The sequence below is a fragment of the Lichenostomus cassidix genome, chromosome 5, assembly GCF_008360975.1.
Source record: "Lichenostomus cassidix isolate B80296 chromosome 5, HeHo_3.0, whole genome shotgun sequence".
NCBI lineage: Eukaryota > Metazoa > Chordata > Aves > Passeriformes > Meliphagidae > Lichenostomus > Lichenostomus cassidix.
Window position 1 is genome coordinate 43,073,599 of NC_139486.1, and position 22,032 is coordinate 43,095,630.

Consider the following 22,032-nt stretch of genomic DNA (forward strand, 5'->3'; position numbering starts at 1 on the left):
CAGGATGCAGTCTCACACTTCATCCCTGGTAATTTGATTTGGAGGCCTTGACCTTGAAGACAGAGGAAGGAAGGAGGGAAATAAGAAGGGAAGAAGGGAAGGAAGGAAGGAGGAGAGGAAGGAAGGGAGGGAAGACAGAAGATCAAACCACCCTCAGATAAAGCATTTTACTAAGCACTTCTGTCGGCTTCAGCTGCTTCAGATTTGATATTAAACAAAGAGCATTTCAATTTTTATATGAAATCAAACCTGTCATTATTTCTTCATAATTATAAGGTTCCCAGAATGAGAAAATGGCAACAATAGGAGGTGGACTGGAGAACAAAATCAGTAGGATGCCAGCTGTGCTTACTGGCAGGCAGCATCTTTATCCTGAGCATGTGACTCACAGGTAAATGTCCTGTTGCCACACACTCCCGTGAGAGTTAGCAATGACAGTTATCTGCTCTCCCCACCCTACACCCTCCCACCCTTTGCATCTCTCCACCTACTTGTCTGATAAAGTTACTCTGTACAATTAAGTCCTTAGCCTAGGTGTGGTTGGTTTGACCTTGGCTGGATGTCAGGTGACCACCAAAGTCATTCTATCCCCTCCTCAACTGGACAGGGGAGAGAAAATATGACAAAAGGCTCTTGAGTTAAGGATAGGGTCATTCACCACATTATCATCATGGGAGCAGCAGCCTTGACTAAGAGAAATTGAATTTATTACCAGTTGAAATCAGCAGGATTATGAGAAAACAAATCTTAAGATCCCCCACCCCTCCCTGCTACCTGGACTTTAATCTTGATTTGCTACCTCCTCTCCACCAGTGGTGCGGGCGTACAGGGAATGGGGATATGGTCTGTTCATCAGATGTTGTTTCTGATGCTGTTTTCTCCTCAGGGGAAAGATTGCTTCCCCTGCTCCTGCTCGGGTCTCGCCCATGGGATACAGTACTCCAAAAACTTCTCCAATGTGATCCTTCCCACAGGCTGCAGCTCTTTGTGAACTGCTCCAGTGTGTGTCCCTTAAACAGAATGCAGTCCTTCAGAAACATCCAGCATGGGACCCCCAGGGTCACAATTCCTGATAGCAAACCTGCTCCAGCATGGGCTTCCTCCAGGGCCACAGCCTCCTTCAGGTAACCAGTGTGGGGTGATCTACAGGTGCATTTCTGTATTCCCTTGCTCCTCCATGGGCTGCACCATGGGCTGCAGGGCTCAGCTCCAGCACCTGCAGCACATCTTTCCCCTCCTTCTCCAGAGCCCCTCCCTGGTGCCTGCAGGGCTGTTTCTCTCACATAATCTCACTCATCTCTTCTCTGGCCACAATTACTGCTATGCAATAACTTCTGTTTTTTCTTCTTAACCCTGGTATCTCAGAGGTGCTCCCACTATCACAGATGGGCTTGGCCTTGCCAGTGGCAGGTCCATCTTGGAGCCAGCTGGTTCGGCTCTGTTGGAGATGGGGGAAGTTTCTAAAAACTCCTCAAAGCAGCCACCCCATTACTATGCAGAACCTTGCCATGCAAACCCAATACACTAGGCATGGATCAGTCTAATTTTACTAAAGTCTTGTAAAGTCATTGCTTTAGAAAATCTCTGAAAAATGTGAGTGTCCCTTTCCCCCAGTTAGCTACGGCATTTCAGAGGTTTTACTGTTTAGAAAAATCTGCTTACCTTGCTGTAGAAAATGCTAGTTTTATTGGTTTGGGAACAAGACGAGCAGGCAGATTATAAGAGGTCAATGATGAAATTACAAGTGATATCCTGCAAACATTCCCCATGTTCCCTTTTCCCTACCAAGCTTGTGAAGGGCAGTGGAAAAAGCATTTCTACGTTTTCATTTATCACCGTGCAACATTCTGCTTCAAACCAACACCGATGGAAACAAGCAAGGGGATGCTGTGACAGAGGCAGTGATGCGGAAAGAGCATAGTTTAGTGACGCTCTGGAACCAGATGTGCTGGGAATCACACAAGACAAAAAGACTTTCTCTCTCAGAAAGAAGACTTATTTAAACACCTAACAAAGTGAGACGCAGCTCGCAAAGACAATGGTCCATATCGCTGCCGTAGTGTCACGATAAATCCTTTACCCTCTGTGCCCGCTAGCTGAAAGTAGCGCGTTTACAGCAAAATTCCGAGGCACAGGTTTGCCCTGCTAGTGAAAACACCCCGAGTGGAGCGGCAGGGCAGCGCCAGACCCCTCAGCCCCGCCCGGCCCGCTGACGGAGCGCGATGGCGGCGGGCGGGGCGCCGCGGGCCTGACGGCGCCAAGATGGCGGCGCTGCGAGACGGGGAGTTCGCGGCGCTGCAGATCCTGCTGAAGGTGAGCGGGTCCGGGCCGCGGGGGGACGGGGCTGCCGCTGCCGAGCCGCGGCTGAGCGCCCCCGCTTTGCTCCCCGCCAGGCGCCGTCCAAGGACGCCGTGCGGCAGCTGTGCCAGGAGTGCTTCTCCAGCCCGCCCGCCGCGCTCGGCCCGCTGGCGCAGCGCGCCTGCCCCGGGCTCGCCGTGAGCGCCGAGGAAGCGGAGCAGGTAGGGCGGGCGGGAGGGAGGGAGGGAGCGGCACCGTGCGGGTCTCTGCACGGGGCTGGCCCAGGCCTCGGGGAGGTGCGGGGCTCCGCGGCCGCTGCTGAAACGGGGTGCGCAGGGTAACAGCGAGCCTCGCCCGGGGCGGAAGGGAACGGGCTGGGGCTGCGAGCCGGAGGGCATGGGGAGCTCGGCCGTCTTGCTAAGGCTGTCGGGCCGTACTTGATGTCCGAGGCTCTGGTGGTGTGGGTCTCGCAGCAGAAGCTGTGTCTCTCCTGGCTGGCAAGGCCCGTCCCGTGCTGTATGTTACCCTTTCCAACCCAGCGGATCCCCTTCTCTTCCCTCCTGACAGCTGGTGTCTGCCTTGCACAACCTCACCAGGCACGTCGTGTACCGCGGCTTGACCAGGGCAGAAGACATCCTCTGTCTCTTCCCAGAAAACTTCCACCAAAATCTGAAAAACCTTTTAACTAAGATAATCCTGGAGAATATGTGAGTGCTACCCACCTGCCATTGGCTTTCAGCTGGAGAGTTAAAGCCTGTGTGTGTGGTTTGATAAGTAGATAGTTGATGACATGCAGAGTCTTGTTTCTGTGAATTTTCTGTGTGCCTTAGGCATAATCACACAGGTTGGGATGAGCAGAGTTGAACAGGTTATGTCATCTGAGTGGAATGGCCAATAAAACACAGCCATGAGCACACAGAATTTTCCCACGACTTTTGAAATGGACATGGGCCTCATTGCCAATATGCAAAGCCCCTCTTACCTTAACAGCTTTGTGGTGGGAAAATGCTACGGATGATGCTGAAATTCAGAGGGTTTGATTTCAGCACTAGAAAAAATCCAGGTAGTATCTGGATGCCCATCCACTTGTCACCATGGCTTAGGTGCAGAGACACTGTATGTGATAAAGCATACATGAGGTAGTGGCAGGGGATGGCAGTTCTGCTTGTACATCTCAGTGCTTGGGAGCCCATTAATTTGAGAAAAACAGGGAGAAAGGTACATGCTTTAAATGAGCTACTCTTCCAGAAGAACCCATAGCAGATCATGAATTTGCCTGGCATTACCCACCCGTCCTGTCCTTTCTGTGGCACTCAGTAGCACAGGCAGTCAGTCCCCTGCGTACTGCTGGTGACGGTTCAGTTGGGGATAAGCCATGCTAAATGCTTTTTTTTTTCCTTGAAGCACTGTTGATACTGTTTTTCTCCACTTTTTCACAGCTCTGCTTGGAGAAATGAAGCACAAGCAAGTCAGAGTAAGTAGTAGTTCACATCTTGATGCAATTGCTGTTTCCTGAGGTCATTTGAGCTTGGGTTTTAGAACAGTGCATTGCAATGTGGCACAGGGTAATCCCTGCTGGGCTTAGATGGAGCTGTGATTTTGGCATAGTGAGTTTAGCAGAAGCCAACACTTTTGTATTCAGATCTGTGCTCCTGTGCTAAATTGCTTCTAGCTCTCAAGCAATCCCATTCAAAGCTCAGTCTGTGGCTGCCTTGCAGAGTGCAGTGTATAGCAATTACTTGACAAACTTTGGAACTTAAGCACTCTGACTTCCCCATTCAGGTCATTAAGGGATGTTCATATGCAATAACTGCACTGTAAAGGATATGTATATGTTGTGGAATACCTCATCCCTGCATGTCTCGTCAGTCCTGTGCATTCTTGCTGATGCATCCTTGCACACTTGCTGATGCATCCTTGCACACTTGCTGATGCATGGAAATGAAAGAATGCACCAGCAAGTGTACTGCACCTATTTATAACTGCTTTTTCCTCATCTTTCTAAACAGTGAAGTAATTATGGAGCGCCGACTTTAACAATAGCATCATGGCTAGTTAGGTGTTCCTGCAGCTACAACACTTGGTTTTTTCCCCAAGAGGTTTTCTTTACAACTGTAGCACTTAGAGGCTTTCCACTGAGAGCTCTAGACACCTGGCAGAGTACCTCGAGGTCTGCATGGATCCTCTTAACCCTTTCCTTTGCCTGCAGAGGAGATAATGTCTAACAGCTAAATAGTATGGCAAGACCTGGAAATACACTGTCCCTCAAAGTTTTAATGGAAGGTGAATAGGGAGAGGTAAGAAACTATTGCCTAATGGTAATACTTTGCTTACACTAAACAGTGCTCTAGTGTTACCAAAGCACAGAATGCTTTTTCCTGTGTCCTTTGTACTGTTGTATGTTAGAGGAGATGAGAGCAGCAGAACACACTGGCTGAGTGTTCACAGCCCTGAAGCAAGGCTGGCTGTGTGGCTCTTGGAGCACCACCCAGGGCCTCTGCTCAGACCCTTATGTCTTTGTATTCACTAGATGAATATTTAACGCTGTTGGAACGAGATTGTCTTCTGGAAAATAATGAATTATGTTAGTATTGTATTCATGGAGTGTCTGACATGCATTACATAGGGACCAAGGCAGTGGTCCAAGTCAGACATTCCAACAGATTGATCTGCATTAACATAAAAAAGTGAATGGTTTCCTGCTCCTCCCAAGCCACCAGCAATTAATCTTTGCAAATTAACGTACAAGGCTAAACAGATGCATTTTATGTTGTTGCAAATGCTGCCAAGTGCTGGCCTTAACAGACTGAACTGGAATTTGTTCCAAAAGCAAAAACAGCCAGTTGTGCACTGCCCCCTGGAGCTCCGCTCAAGGAAGCAGCAGGAGCAGGAAGACAGAGCCCTTCCCCAGAAAAAAAAATCAGTTAGGCAATAAAGCACAGATAGGAAGCAACTTGAGTGTCTGTAGTCTGTAGAAAGGCTGGCAGTCAACCCCTGGGGAGGACACTAAGTGTCTTACGATAGGCAGAATCCAGACAGGCTGCAATTGCCTACAGAGACAGCTCTTTCCTTAGCAGCTAAGTTACACCTGTCCTTATTTCCTTGGCAGGGCTCAAGAGGTCTCCAGCTCTGAGCTATTGATGTCAGTATTGCACCAGACTGTGAAATGATTTCTGTTAGGCTGCATGTAATTAGGATGATATTTGAAATATTTTCAAGGAATGTGAAGACTGCAGTTTGCCAGTACGTTTGCTGTACTGCAGGATGCTTTGGTTCCTGGGTTGGGGAACTTGAAGTAACATGTTTTATGCTGCTGGATCTTAGAAGCCTTCCTGTGCACTTTCTTACCAGTTTCAGAGCAGAGCAATAAGCATGCAGGTGCCAGAGCAGCTCGTGATGAAACACTAGCTGGCAGGGGATGAAGATGTGGAGAAGACATCTTATTGCTCTCCTTCTCCCAGCTGCTTTGGGAATTTACCTCTGCTTCTTGCACTGGACTATTGTTGCATGTAATGATGGGAGAACCCTTTTTGCCCTTCCAGTGTCATGAGGAGGCCTTCAGAGACTGGCTTATTCCAGAGTAAAATGATGTGAAACCATGTGGTAGCACTAAAGCTGTACACTTCTCAGGGCCAGAAGTGGAGAATCATCTGCATGGTGGTAGTCACAGGTTCCAGGGTCTGGTATCATGTGCTGCTAGGCCTAACAGCCATTTTTTAATTCCCCAGTCTCCCTGCCTCGGCTGGTGGACATGGACTGGAGGGTGGACATCAAGACATCTTCAGACAGCATCGTAAGAATGGCAGTCCCTACTTGCCTGCTTCAGTTAAAGGTAATGGCAGTGTCTAGGAAGGACCGAAATAATGAAGTCCAACACCTGACTTGCCAGTGCAGACCAGCTCAGACAGGCACCTGGTGCATGCCTCTCGCCTGGTGGGCAGTTAGACTTCCTCAGAGATGATACCTGAAATGCTACAGAGCCTGGGAATGATGTCTTTGATGAAAGCTCTCTTTCTCTTGCACAGAAGAATTTTCTGTGCATGAGGATGTGAGCAGTCACCGTGTTTGTTCCTAGTCACCATTGTTTTCTACAGAAAAAGAGAAGATAAATCATGAAGTCATCACCGTTTAATTCTAAGCACTCATCAGCATGTTTAGCTGACTTCATTAGTTGGAAAATGACTTTAAATTACTAGTAATTTCCTTCATGGGCTGCAGCTATCATTTGGGGAGGATAGCTAAACTTACTGCTTGTGTTCTGCAGAGTTTTGGATCCCCCTAACCAATAAAAATCAGATGAGTGGGATTCAGAGGAGGATGAAAAAAAAATCTAATTTCCATGTGTAGGATTGTGTCGCTGTTGAGCCGCTAGCAGAGAAGGAAAACCCGGATTCTCAGCGTGGCATAGAAAAAAGCGCTTTATTATTTGAATCCAACATACATATAGACTTTTCAGAGGTCACCTGGATTGGTCAGTCAGAAACCTCCCCCTAGGCCTGAGTGGCCAGGCCTGAACTGTCCAGATTTCGAGACACTGTAACAACAACATCCAAACTTTATCTTTGTTTATAAAACATACAAGAATGTTCTCATGGGAAAGACCTGTGCTAGCCACAGGATTGGGTTAAGTATCCTATGTGGTATCTGCTAAGATGCTTTTGATACAGATGTGGCTTCCTGCCCACAACTGTCCTCAAAATTTCCCAGTACAGCAGTAGATGATCACTTGCACTCTGTCAATGGGAGTGCACTTCACTAGTGAGGCACACAGCTTAGAAAATATGCTGTTCTTCAGGGTGGAGCTGGATTCCAAATTCAAACAATTTTGTTTAATCTATGTATTAAACACTGACTTGTGTAGTGGCACTGGAAAAACACACGAATTTTTCATACAACTAACATCTGCATTCCTATTTTAAGATTCAGGAAGATGCTGCCTTATGTGGAAATAATCCTGTTGTTTCTGCACTGACTGTGGAACTGAGCAAAGAAACCCTAGACACTATGTTAGAAGGTCTGGGAAGGATTCGGGACCAACTTTCTGCTGTTGCAAACAAATGAATGCTCAAGGGCATGGATCCAGCATCACAAAAGGGAAGTATTCTCTACCTACAGTTGTCAGAAGTTGCAGCCTAGTGTAACATTGTCTGTTTCAACAAAACAAAACTAGGGGTTTCTTTCTTGAATTAATAAGATAGCTTTTGAAAAGCTAACACTCAAATATTCATTTGGTTGGATGCCAAAAAGTGCTTTTGTTATGTTGTTGAACAAAAGCTGTTCACCATTTCAGAAGAGGATATGAGGGCTCAGAGCCTGGCTTAATCACAAGGGTCATAACTGGAAATAGCAAATAGCTGCAGCCAATGAAGCAAGTTCTATCTCTGTCCTGAAATGAGAATGTAAAAGACTCAAGCTGGGTAATGGGCTGCCTTCCAGCGTTAGAAATGGAGGGTGCTTCTCTCTGGAATGTGCATGTACTGAGGTGCCTGCTGGATGTAGCACTGCCTCCCTGTCAATGAAGCACAGCCATGCTGCAGATTGTTATTACAGGATAGTGCTTTGAAACAGGGCAATTATGCTACAACACATTCCCTTCTGATCAGCTTCACAGCACCATTTGCAAAATGACTATCCGGAACATCTTTAGCAAGAACTAATTTCCTCCTTCTGTTTGAAAAGAAAAAAAAAAAGGAGTTCAGTTAATTCATGTTCAGGATTTATTGGACTCTGGGCTTTGCCTTTGCTGCACAAAAATTAAACTCAGAGAATAAAGAATAAAGAATTGAAGGCTGTTGTCTGTGCTGTAGGAAACCCCTCTGTGTTAATACGTGCCTATACTTCTCTGAAGTGTTCTGTTGTTTTTGTAAATCTTCATTTAATTAAAGAGTGAACTGCTAATTGATTTTGTGAATCCTTTTCAGTCTGAAAGAGATGTTGTCCGGGGCTACCTCAGCCTCTTTGTGATGGTGCCAAGTTTCTGGGCTGGTTTAATGGATGTTCATTTTTGTGGCTGAAGAAGGATCTTTTGTTTCCTATTCTAATTGATCCACATTTTAAACTTCCTTGTCTTCATTATAATGCAGTTTAAGGGCATCTTTTTCCATGGGCACCACCTCTGTACAATATTAGAGCTGATGACCGTGCCCTAGAAGTTTATAAATATATGTGCATTGAGAGTGTAGAGGAGTTAAATGCAGAAAATCAACGACGTTCAGATTTTTTTCCAATGAGCTTCTATATAAGTCTGTATCCAAATGTTTTGCGTATGGCAAGGTCCCATCTTTCCAAAAACAGGGGACTTTCCTTCAAGACACAAAACATTGGGTTTTTTTTTGTGTTTAGAAACATGAAATCATTCAAGAAGTGTGCATAAACTACAAGAACTTTGTTATTTAATTTTACACATCCCCCCAAAGTGCAGGCTAAAGTATAAGTGTAAATGAAAGCTGTGCCTTTAAAAGATAATGGTGAAATGCAGCTCATTTCACACATCTGTGTGGCAAGTCCCTTGTCAACGTCTACTTTGAGCAAAGGTTGTAATGCTTAGTATTGTATCAAGGCAAACTGGTACATTTCATATATAAGAGGGACATCTGAATGGAGGAGATGGATATTTAAGAGTATATTTTGTAAGATTGAAGCTGAGAAAAATATCTCTAACAGAGTACTTCAGTTTGAGGAAGTTTTGTTGCCTTTGCAGCTTAACCTTAAAGAAAAAGTCTCAAATAGTTTATATAATACTATTTTTGAAGGTAAGAATCACTGAGGAGGTAAATAATGCAGGATGAAATACTGTAGTGTTAGAGGAGCTGAGGAAGACAAAACACAGAGGAAATCCTTGAGGTCAATACTAAAGTTGTAGTAAAAATGTAGGGCCTAATGGAATGAAGAACTTAGAGTTGTTCTCATGTAAAACCATTATACAACTATAGAATAGTTGTAAAGAAAATACATACTTGAAACTGAAAAGGCTTTTCCGGGGCAGAGTGGAGCTTTCTATAGGTACCACAAAGTTGCTTGTGGAGTCTTAATAAAAAGAAGTGCCCACTGGATCAGAGACATGCCAAACATCTGGTGACCTCAAGGGGCAGATCTCAAGTCATTCTGCAAGAAGACACTGGTATTTTCCGGCCCAAGATGTAGGATGCTGTGAGAGCTTGCCTTCAAGTCTTTGCCTAAATTGTTAGGTATTTTATTGTTGGCTCTTATCTCCTTTGCCAGAAGTGCTGAGACTGCTCAGAAAAAGGTTGTATAAAACAAGGGAGGCTGAGTAGGACTGTCATTACCCAGACAGCAGGAGAACTTCCCAATAAAGTCCTTTTTATGGAGACTGCTACACAGAAAGAGAGAATAAATTGTCTGCTACTGCAGGCAATCATATGTGATCCTTTTAATAAAATTATTGCTCTCTTAAAATGAGTTAGATTTTTGTCCTCCCTCCACATATTGCTGCTATTTGGTAGGACTAGCCTAAGAGATGATGTATTCATCTCTGTTACCAGTTTGTTACTGTGCCAACACTGTCCCCTTTTGCTTACTTCTTTCTTGCCTTTCCATTTTCCCCTCATATTTAGGAAGCAGTAAAATCCCTCTCCCCTTTTGATGGCTAAGCCTTGTAAGCTCTATATTCTGCATCTTTCAGAACTGTAGTGGCCATTCTTCACTTAACAGTTTGCATCTCCCTTGAACAGGGTCATCAGCACAAGTGTGTTTGGAGAATTACCCAAGGACATTACTAAAGAATGAACTGTCATAATATGTGAATCACCTGAATGAACTCCTGCCAGGAAACCAAGAGCCTTTATTGTGAAGTGGAGCTTAAGAACTCCATCCTCATTCCAGTATTTGAGAAATAGAAAATTCATTTTCTACACATACACTTGATAATGGTGCTAATTCAGTTACAGTAAGTAAAGCAGTGATAAATTTATTTGTAAAACACAAGTATGCAAGTTAAATTAAAATTGTAATTTCAGTCAGACTTTGTGTTGAATCTGTGTCAAAGTGTTGAAAAAGCATTAAAAACATTAAAGCCTACTTTGTATTATTCAAAACAATACAGACCTTCCTTTTATTGCAACAAAATGTGCACTTTAGGGTGTGGAGACTAAAAACTATGTAGATGGGATTGAGAGCAAGAAAAGCTTTGCAAGAAAATGCCTTTAAAATTTCTACCTTCCACTTCAATTACTGATCTTTAAACATTGGTTTAAAACAGTAGAAGACGTTATAAGACTCATGATGGTTTGGTAAAGGTATAATAATTACTCTAAGTTTTGAGTAAAATATGTGATATTTATATATTCAAGCTCTTTCAAAGCTACCATCTGTACAAAGCTTTTGCTTTGTTTATAACTGAGGTTTTACTATTTCACTTCAAACAGGTTATTTTGTTACTAGTAATCTGGTTTAGAATTGTTTCACCTAAATTTAAAAAGTTAGTTTCTATTTTTTTTGGTACCTGATTTTCACTGGATATGATAAAGTTTCTTTAACAACATAGATGGGACCACCTGCCCAGATAAGGATTGAAAAAGGCTTTTTGGTAACCAATCTGGGATAGATCTCTTGTTAAATGAACATCTCTCTAAAAACTACAACAGTCCAGCTTAATCTCAGTTTTTGGTACTAGGAACAACATACCTAGTGGTATAATTTCTTCAGCTGCTTTTTAACTATGGTTATTCTGAGTCATAATAACCCTTATAAAAGTAGCAAGTTTAATGCATTTACCAGTCTTTTCTATACCCTTAAAAGATTCACCTCACTAAGCTGTAGAGTGGCAGCACTTGAAGGAATCCCACCTCCCCAGACCCTTTTCTAATGTTTTGACCACTTAGTCAGAAACTTGATTCCATGACACACTAATTACACTACTGTCATGTATTTTCCCCCATTCTGCACAGATACTGTGCAGGTAGTTGCTGATTTTTCGCTCTGTTTTTAATGTAAGAGATTAATCATGCTTGTGACACTTGAACCTGCCTTATTGAGTAGCTGACTCCTCCAAGGTATAACTTGGTTAACATTAAGTAATTTAGTCTCCAGCTGGTTTGTCACTTTCCAAGAACCAAGTCAGGAATATCACTGCACCAGCACAGCCCTGCAGCATTACAGTGCACGGCCTTGGCTTAGCCACCATCAATATGTGGTCATCCTGCCCAGTGTTTCCATCTGCTCTCATGGTTCACATTCATCTGGCCCCTGCTTGAGGGCAGCTGCACTACCATCACCAGTGAATTAAACCTCACAAACTACAGCAGGGATGCATTTGTAGCAAGGCTGATGAGAATGTGCTAAAGGTCTTGAATTTTACAGTTACACTCAAAAAGTCGTAGGCATCCTTAAGAAGCCTCACCGTAACAATCAGTTGCCAAACAGTCCTTGCCCTTTTAAGCACATAAGAACCTGACTGTTGCTGCTCAACGCTTTATAAACCTTTTTTCTGGAGTTATTAATGCCTATGAGTCCTGCCACTGATGCTGCTGCTGCTGAAGTACCAATGAAATAAATAACAAAAATACCAACACAGTGCACCCACCCTTTGACATTATTCACTATTGAAAGGATGCCACAACAAAAGAAACATTCCTTAAAGTGTAAATGCTTTTTCCCCAGGAGATGGCGAGCTTGGTCTCCCATTTCTCCTCCCTCCTCCGTTTCTCAGCAGGACACAGCAGTCTGGGCTGTTCTCAGAATCTGGAAGCAAATCAATGACTGCCAGAGTCCAAACAGCACCAAACCAGAAGGGGGATATTATTCACTGCTTAGCAAGAGGTCTCTCAACTGCTCCCATAGTTGTGGGTTGAGGCAGCTGAGCACATTTTAAGGGAAGCTGGCAGGGATGGACGTAGCAGACGGTTCTCTGCACCATGCCAGTCATTTTAAATACAAAGAACTCTCACTTCTTTTTGCCAGGTTAGATGCAAAGTCCTGAGGGAAGAGCCTTGGCACTTGCAAGGGAAAGAACAGTGTTGTATTTAAAGGGATGCTGACAACTTTGAATGTTTCCTAACTGGCCTCTCTCAGACAATGAGTTTTTTGCATAGATTTTTCTTTAAATAGCAGTGAGCAGGACACTTGAAAAATCACATCTGGAGAAGGAAGATGGGGGGGAGGGAGAGTTCCTTCTTTCCCAAGTATGTTAGAAACCAATTTAAAACAGTGCACGAAGACAATGGCATCCTGTGCAATGTATATAGAAATTCTCTTGTTGCTTTTTCATTCACTTTTGCTGCTGCTGTTAATACAAGGCCTGAGATGAAAGCATTCCTTCCCCTCGCTGACCTTCCTGCATCCCCTCCTCCCAGGAGGCATCATCTTGCCAGTCTGGGAGGGGAAGTGCTAATGCACACTAGCAACACTGACACACCACAGAGTGCTGTCAAGTATGCAAAGTAAACACACCGAACAGAGGCACTGAAATAGCACCCTGCTTTCATCCTTACTCTCTTCTAGTCACTGTTCTTGTAAAGGCTGCTTTGGAACAATAGTAGGTATGGCTTTTTTTCCCTCCTCTAAGGAAGACACAATTTGTCAAGTTGACAGCATCCCTTTATGCTGATGAGATAGTGAGGGTTGAGTGCCAACTAGCAGCAGAAATATAATAGCATCCATCAGAGCTGTTAGCTAGAGTTGGCCAGTGCTTTTGTTTATAATTTAGAGGGCTATAACTCAGCCTTGCAAATAAGATGCAGGAGGAACTCTACACTGAAAATCTGGACCTTGCAGTGGGCCCTTTAGTTTCTTACCAAAAAAAAAAAAAAAATCAAGTTTGCTTTGACATTCTGCACTGTGCTGAAAAGAAGTGATAAGAAACCTGGATGAGATGACTGCAGTGTACCAATGCCTCTGCACTGCCAGGGCTAACTGGACATGCTGATCTCTTTACAATCTATCAGTGACTGGAGGTCCAGGGTGTTCAAACACAGTTTCTGTATCAGTAAGTCTTGAGGCAAATGGCATCTTCACTTCCAAATAAATCACTGTACAGGCCAGCAAGGCTCCCTAAATTGTGTCTCTACTCCACAAAGTGGCAGGGCTCAACCCATATAAAGTTCACTGAAGCTTTATGACCAGAATCAGTAAGGTGCCCACTGTTTGAAGTGTTCTGGTTCCTTAGTGCTTAGTGGCATTTAGGCATTGGGGCATCATTCCCAAGCCTGTTTCTGCATTTACCTTATTTTTATGCCTAAACGGAGACATGACCCTTATTCTGAATGCTTTTTTTCCTCAATCCACTAGTACCAGTCAGTATTATTCCATGCTCTACTAAGCCAGAACAGTAGGAAGTCTAGAAAGTTTGAAGTGGATGTCAACAGACAACTGATATGCTTTTGTGTCTGATGACAAATAAATGATCAGAAGATCAGAGTGAAATCAAAGAAACACAAAAGCATGTCTTTAGTGCACTGCATAACTGAAAGTTAAGAGAACTGCATTTAGAAACTACTTTTTCCTCTCTGAAAAGAACAGCATGAAAGTGTACTTGGCCATCTGTGTCTCAGGATGTTTTCCTTTTCTTGGGCACAGATGGTAAACTTCAAACATCACTACCACTCCCATCTACCACATAAGCCCTGTAAGCAATCTTATTTACAATTTCTAGCCATTGCTTTCCAGTGACCTCATTTCTCCCTTTGGTGCTGTCTTGGAAGTTCTGGCTAATATTAAAGACACTGAAATACACACGTTCAAAGCTCCCTTGTGGGTGTGGTAACATAGCTCTCAATAAAGCAAAGACCCTTGAAGTGAAATGAAAGCTGGCCACATTTTCGCCTTTTCCCCAGGCAAGTAAAAAATAAAAAACCTTTCCTATGCTTTCAAAACAATACAATAAAATAGCTAAGCAAGAAATCTAATCAAGGTCAACCTTCATTCCATCTTCTGGTTTGCACACCACCTCTCCAGACTGCACATTCTCTGAGGCAGAGACTTGTCTTCACAGCCCCATGGAGGAGACTGATTCTGCCACCAGGACTCACATCAGAAACAGCAAGGATCCTGTCCCCCAGTGTTAATGCATCACCAAAACACTGTAGTTTTTTCAGGATCAGATTTCTAGTTGCCTGACATGGCAGAGGTCTTATCTTCTAGATAAATAAGGTTGATCTATGCAGTTTAATGGGTGGATTGTGTCACCAGTGATAGCTCACAGAGAAATAGTCCAATTTTCAGAGGTGTGGAATACTTTCTTTGGAACTTCAGATACTTCTGTTATACTTCTGATAACACTCCCTCAGAGCCCATCTAATCTGCAGTGTCAGAAGGGATCTCAGTACAACTTCCCCTAAGAGAAGCAATTGTTGTAGCATTTTTGTTTAAAATTTCTTCTTACTCTACATTTCCATTTTCTTGTATCATTCTGTATCATACACACTGTCATTCTCCACTCCAGAGCAGATTACACTCCAGCAGTGAAAGAACATCACCCTATTTCAAAAATCCAGTAATAAATGAAAAGCTCCAAAATTTAAAAAAACCAAAAAAATTACACAGACTGTCCTAATGCCTTTGTTGAAATGGTGAAGAGAGCTATGAAGGCTTCCAGTAACTGAAAATGAACTTGACTTTCAGGTGATGAAATTCAACTAATTAGTATTTCTCTAGAGAGGGGGGAAAATCACTGGGGACGATCACAGAATCAACATTCTGGTCATTAATGATATTTATTCTTAAGTACAGGCAGCTTATTCACATTAGCCGGGTTCTGGGGAAACAGAATCCTCTAGCATAGGACTGTTCTGACAGCAGGCACTGGTGCATCTCCGGGTCACAGCCTGGTTTTGCTGGGAGCTCTGCATGCCCTACAAGAAATCAAACTTTTCACAGCTCCTTGGCTGCAGAAACAAATGGCCCAGGAGCAGCTGCAGCTCTCCAGGCTTGACAGCATATCCAGCCCTGGGTAGTGGGACTGAGTTTGGCTTTTACAGCAGACCTGGAGGCCTTGATGTCTCCTCTGGGACCCCAGTAAAACTTCAGCAGGCAGCCTGGGTGGGGGTGAGATTGAGGCCTGGAAAGGAAGACTTCTGAGCTGAGTGCTTGTCTCTGCAGTGACTGAGCATCTCACTCTCCCTCTGACATCTGCCTAGCAGGCAAAAAGCTATTGTTACACCTATTTTGGGGATGATAGAATAATTAACTGATCCACTTGCTATGAAGCCTCTTGCAGTGTGCAGGTAAAGGAACCTACCAGTGTACTGAGCATTTTGCCAAGACAAAGTCACCGATACAGGAGTATTGTGTTCCCTACAACAGCAAAGGCTGAAATGATTTTCTACTGCCTACAAAGAAACGAGTGTTCTGCAGAATTTCTTTCTCTCTCAAGTTCCTCAGGAGCACAGTACCACAGCTTTGAAAATACAACAGGGTTCAACTCCTGGACCTAAATCACTATCACAATGCTCTTCAAAGGAATCACATCCTGCTGGGCTTTATAGCCGATTGCAACTCTTCACCTCTCCCTGACCCACTTTAACAGTGTGTCCTTCTACCTCATTCATATGAAAGGCTTTAGAAGGAAACTGTGAATAAAGGCCACAGTGAAAGACCAGCCCATCTGTTTGTTTAGGAAGAATCCCCTTTGCCTTGTCTCAATTTCAGACCTTCCATGTAAATCAGCAACTATCCAGAAAATTTCCCTGGATCCCCCCACTTACTTTTTCCACCTCTCCAGTAGCATCTTGTCCCTTAGCCTTGCCATGTCCTTCCATATGTGACTGGGCAGATGAATGGGCACAGGAAATGCATTCCATGTATTTAAAGTCCCTGCTGTATGAAGCTCACGTGCATGCAGAGTGAGGAAGGGATTATGGCACTTCCAGAAGAACCAAGCCTGGATGGTTCTGATCGATTCACTGACATTAATTCAATTTTCACAGCTAAGGTCCTTTTTGCCCAGGGTGTGCTGTTTTTCATCAGAGTTGCTAGTTTCCAGTCATTTGCTATAAGATTTGGTACAGAATAAATATGCCCTTTGAGGCAGTACAGCCTCATCAGGTCTTCAGGAGGTCTGCAGAGCTTGCAGATACCAGGGATGTCTCATGGGTGGAATGATGACGTATTGCTCAAATAAACCTGAGATGAAGCAGATGCAGGGAACAGTGAAAGGGCCTTCAGCCATCCTAAGTAAAATATATATAAGGATTTATTGTTTTTTCTGAAATCAACCAGGGACTTCATCATTGCCATTTATTGCCTTATTAACTCACTTTTATTACAGTATTTATGATATTGGGACATTCCACACCTGACAGAGAAATGCCTGCAATGAGCTAGTTATGTTCAGGTGTTGTCCTTTATTTGGGCTGGCCTACAAAGAACTTTATGTGGCTGTTTCCCCCTGAGATCTATTGTGTGTCAACTTACACAGAAAATGTCACAAGTGGTTACATAATCATAAACCAGCCCCTTAACCAGTGTTTCTGCCCCTCTTCCTCCTCACACACCCCTCAGGAGCCCTCCATCAGGAATCTGTGAATGCATCACCAAAAAGATCACTTGTCTCCAGAGTCCCTGTCATTATGTACTGCCTTTGCATGACCACACAGTCCTACTGCACTTCAGAAAACAAAGGCAAACCCAAGCCATCTCCACAGATTCTCCCTCTTTACCTCCAGCAGTTTTCCATGCCGTGTTAGCACCTTTCTGTCCAGTTTGGAGCACAGTCTGGAGCGCAGCTCTGCTGTCTGGTGTTAATTTATCTGTGAGAGGACTGCAGGCAGCACAGGGCTCTGTATCCAGGTGGGTGCTGTTAGGCAGGCAATGACAGCATCAATACTGCTCCAATGACCACGGATTCCCTTTTTTATTTGGTGCTAGGTGCATTACATGGAAAAGAAAAAAAGAAAGTGAGCCAGAACGATGCAGGGAGGGGAAGGATCAATTGTGCTCTGCCATTTGTGAGCAACCAGACTGAAAATGTTCCCCAGTCAGCCTAGTGATGAGAAATGGCAGGCTGAGAGCAACCCACACCATGTTCCTATTTTAACACACATGACCTGACTGCTAACTAACCTAACTCTGGTTAGACTTAGCAAAGCCTTGGATTTAGAAGAACAATACCTATATACAGCTGAAAAAACAATGTGTGTTAAAAATATATCTACTAATGCTGGCCCGAAAGGCCAGATCCCCAAGCCATGCCATGTTTGGAGTATGCAGTGAATGCACCTGGTCCTGCTGATTTCAGTCAGCTGTTCAGTGAGCCAGACCCAGTAGAGCAGCAGGGAGCCAGGGAGCAGTTCAGAAGGGAGATTTAAGAACAGACAGTGCTCTAAACAGACAATTGTCAGCCAGTATTTGGAATTTAGCAGTCAGCAAGCAGAAAGACTCCAAATAAGAGAATTAACTGCTGCTTAAGGACTTTGTGCCCTAGCTGCTAGCTGACAACCAAATTCATGCTGAATCTGATGCAGCAAACTTTAATCCTGCTGTGTTATCAAGACTGTGTATTTCCAGGTTTAAACACTCCCAGTAGATAAAATGCCCTTGAAAACTCACTGTCTCTTTAATTCCCAGCACTTCATTTGAAAACATAATCCTAAATATCTCATTAACCAATGGCCACAACACCCTTCATCCACTCCAAGATCCTCTTCAGTTTGGTATCTACCACATTATCACAATCCACTGAAGCAGGCCCAGAAGTGCTGTTAAGAGACTCTGTGCAACACTGCTGAAGTCAGATGACAGATCGCCCTAAAACTACATATCCTGACATTCAAGGAGACAACTAAAGTGGAAATACTTCAGGAAAGGCAGTCTTCTAGAAGGGAAAAAAGATTACAATGTACAGTAAACACACTGTCAAATGCCTTTTTCTGATCACAAACTGAGACTGGTTGTAAGTTAATCCCTAGACAGTAATTGCGTTTTATGGTTTTAAGCTCATGCAAATCTCAGGGTTCAGCCACACAATCAGCCCATGACCTTTTAACATGTTATTGCATGTCAGCTGAGCCATGCTAACTCACTGTGCCTTCTGCTCCCAGTGCCTGAGAGCACACACAGCTGCAATGACCACAGGCAGGTCAACACCCTTCACCCAGGACAGGTCAGGCTGGAAATACCAGGTTAAGGCCGCACTGTATCCCCTTCTGAATGGATGGGATACGTGTGCTTTAAACGTAGTTTAAAGGTTTAAATGTATTTTGCAGTGTAGGAAGGAGGCCTAAACCCATGAGACATGCCATGAGATAAGTAATGAAGGGCTTTCCATCAGATATGACAAGAGATTATGTGCTGAAGGGATCACATTGGCATGCCGTCAGTGGGCATGATGGACCACTGATTGATAGGTTATCAGGTCAGAGGACCCTTACGCCTGAAACTGGTGGAAGAGGGAGTGACACATGATCACCTCACAGCTCTGTTCCATCCTTGCACAAACCCCACAGACTGTGTAATCACTTCACATCTCACTATATCCCTCATTTACACATAAGATGGCTGCCTCCTCCCTCCCATTTACGATGGTGATGACAGGATATTTTAACTCCAGTTTGACCTCCACTTCTGCCAGAAGTATAAATGGGCATTTGAAATCCTCAGTGGCAGAGGATGAGAATATGACCTCACCTTGCAGACAGGTTGACTTGCTCCTCTCTCCTCCCCAGAGTGGGGAGCCTCTTTGAAAAGATTTTGCCACTGACTGCACTGGAGTATACCCAAGAACACTTGTACCTAGCACTATCCATTTATATTTTGCAGGTCCTGGTGAATTTATCACCAGCAATCTCACAGTAATCTGCAACCTGCTTCTCCAATAAACAGCACTATTTGTGCATCTGGGACAGTGAATTTACGAAAAATTAAGCCCAGCCACACCCAGTCCCTCTGACCTGTGAGGACCAGCTGGAAAGCAGGGGTGTTAACTTTCTGCCAGATTTCTATACTCTTAACACAACAGCTAGAAGAGGATTCACAGGAGATGGACCCACTCAAGCATCTATTCACCCGCTTTGCAAGTTTTCTGAACACAACCCCTGACCATACCTTTGCAACCCATGTTTGCTCCAATGGCTCAGAGAGTGCTCAAGAGAAGAAGAAATGGAGTGCAATTCTGCAGTGTGAGCCACCAAGCTCCCTGTTGTAACTGAGGCTCCCTGGACAATCTCTTCAGCGATGAGTCAGAGATGTGGCTCACATGCCAACATTTCCTCTTGCACAGTGTCCAACTATGAAAATTTGCAGCTCTGTGAGCCTCATGTACAGCTCTTGCCTTGCAGACAGGCAGCAGCCTAGAATGATAATTGGGGATCATAACCTCAGTGAGCATATCCCCATGGCTTTCGTCTCTGGCTGTCATGCCTTCAGCATTATCAGGAGTCAGAGAAAATCAAATGTGATAGCATCAGCATTTAGGGCAGAAAAGGGCAGAGAACACAGAAGAGTTTTTAGGAATCTGGAATGGGAAGGTTGGTGTTTGGTATTTAGATAATGAGGCTACCAATTTAAAGATAAACTCTCATGGGTTGCTAAAGGCCTCTAATTAATTCCAGCTCTTCTCTTTTTCTCATCAGCCTATTTTCCCATCTGCTCCTTCACCCAAACGTGGTGTAATCTCCACTGCTTAGGAACCCTGATGGGGAGGCTGGGGGAGGGAGGTCTGTCCCCTTATGCAACTCCTGCTGACAGGGACAGCATCCAAACTAAGCAGCACAGGAGGCCTTGTTGTAAATAAGTGTTAGAAACAACCACTTCCATCTTTGTATAGAAATTAATTATACATTACTGAGCGAAGTAATGCCCAGTCATGATCTTGGATTCACAGCTGCAAAGAAGACTGACCACAGCCAACATCAGCAAGGAAGCAGAAGATTCACACCTGCTTATGACACGATGAACAGGATGGGTTGGTGCTGGGATTTGGAGCTCTGCCTGCAGGAGCTCCCACCAGTCAGATGGATTAATAGGATGTGATAATCCAAAGAGCATTCAGAGGAGTCTGTCCCTCCTCTGAATTGTCATTTGTAAGTACTTGACAGTGAAAGGGTTAACTTGGAGAGAGTCCCTCGATACCTATGTGATGGATATGTCAAGTGACCCCTCTGGTCAAACATGTTCGCTCAGACCAGAGCCTGCTTCCTCATTAGCAACAATAAATTCAAAGCAGATGGGAAAACTGCTCTACTCTCTGATACAGCTTTCAAAGTCCTTTGATTTCAGAATCCCTCGGCTGCTCTTTGACTTTTCTTGCCTGTCAAGTTCCCTGGGAAGATTGATAGGAGGAGGATATCAGTGCAAATTCTGGTTCTGGTCATCTCCCCTGTCAAATTTCCCACATCTGACCATGCTAATTGCTTGTCTCTCCTCCTTTGGTGTAAAGACCGTTTGATTTTTTCCCTATCCTTTCTCCATCAGCAGGTTATTACAACACTTTGAAAGGGTCAGTGGTTAACTCTTTACTATGGCTGCATTACTTCTCCCATACACTGTTGCCTGCATCTCACCAGGTCAGGCTGGGAACTGCCCAAAGCTAGGAAATGTTTCTTTAGAGACCATGCTGTTTTTTTCCACACCACTGGCTGAAAGCCATGAAGTAAGTGGACATCTGGAAAGGGCAGCAAGATAGTAACCCAAGTACTGATGTCTGGAGAAGATTCCACAGCAAGTGTAACACCAGGACAGGGTCAGTGAATAAGCAGTGCTCAGAGCCATCCCACGGCTCACAAGGAGTCTGGCAGGTGGGTGCTGCAGAGTGTCTTGGGCAGAAGGCACTTGCAGAACTCTGAGGACTCTCCCTCAGCTGGCACAAGACATTTCCTGCAGGCCAACCCATGCCTTGCTGCCTTTTCCACAAAGGTATTTTTTCCCCATCCCCAGCCTCAATGTGAATTTTCAGCCAACTACTTCTCATCCCACTCTGGTGGGACAGAGGGACCCTCTCTCCCCTTCCTGTGGACACTGAAGTCTCTCATCTCCTGAGGCTGCTTGAGAGGGCCCTGTGAAATGAGCAGGCACTGACACACTGACTTCCTCAAGGTCACCTTGGGGAGCAATCCTGACCTTGACACCTCAACATCCTTCTGGAGGCTCAGAGCCACCTGCCCCCCCCATGCCCCTTGCCAGAGTCTCACTTTAGCTGCTGCCATTCTGCCCCATCCATCCCATTCTGCCTCCTGCCCCACTAAAATCCCCTGAGCAATTAGTGCCCTTAAGAAATGAGCCATTTCCACAGGCAGAAACAACAGGGAGCCCCAATGACAGGGTCTTCCTTCCTTCCTTCCCTGTTCTCAAAGCTCCCTTGGCCAAGGCAACACAGACTGACGAGACTTGACAGGCACCCTATCCACCATCCCAGTCCCACTGCAGAGGGAGACCAGCTCTGCCAGTTAAGCCAGCTGCTTAATACACCACTGCTACCTTTGATAAGCAAACTCCTGTTTTCCTCATGGATCCTTGATCCTGGCCACAGAAGTTTGTGGTCCCTGTTCCCCACTCTCCTCTTGGGCACTGCACATGCTGCTCCTCACCTGCAATCCAGGTCAGGGAGTCATATGCCATCAGAGGCCATGAAGAAACACTCCTGAAAACCGGGCAGGTCCCAGTTTGACATCCTGGAGATGTCCTGTCAGGACCTGCCTCTTCAGGAAGACCACAGAAAAGTCTGTCTAAGCAAGGCAAACTGAAATGACATTAAAAAGTGGTGGCATTGCACAGAAACCTCTAGGAAAGTAGAAGTAATAAATCCAACCTCAGATCACATTAGTCTGATGCTTTGACCTCGGCTGC

The 22,032-nt window shown here is 44.6% G+C and overlaps 1 protein-coding gene across 1 annotated transcript; it reads left to right on the forward strand.

The window, feature by feature from the left end:
* The first annotated feature begins 2,202 nt into the window (after nt 1-2,202).
* On the forward strand, nt 2,203-8,196 carry COMMD9 (COMM domain containing 9). The gene is made up of 6 exons (XM_085062660.1): nt 2,203-2,313; nt 2,394-2,519; nt 2,866-3,005; nt 3,738-3,772; nt 6,027-6,130; nt 7,219-8,196. The coding sequence occupies exons 1-6, from the start codon at nt 2,263-2,265 to the stop codon at nt 7,357-7,359; spliced, it is 597 nt and encodes a 198-aa protein (XP_084918786.1). The 5' UTR covers nt 2,203-2,262; the 3' UTR covers nt 7,360-8,196.
* Nucleotides 8,197-22,032: the final 13,836 nt, after the last annotated feature.

Bases quoted from the DNA above. Each gene is read 5' to 3' on its own strand.
- COMMD9 (XM_085062660.1), top strand. From the start codon at position 2,263: ATGGCGGCGCTGCGAGACGGGGAGTTCGCGGCGCTGCAGATCCTGCTG. The intron at 2,314-2,393 runs GTGAGCGGGTCC...GCTCCCCGCCAG, and splicing joins CGCTGCAGATCCTGCTGAAG to GCGCCGTCCAAGGACGCCGT. The intron at 6,131-7,218 runs GTAATGGCAGTG...TCCTATTTTAAG, and splicing joins CTTGCCTGCTTCAGTTAAAG to ATTCAGGAAGATGCTGCCTT.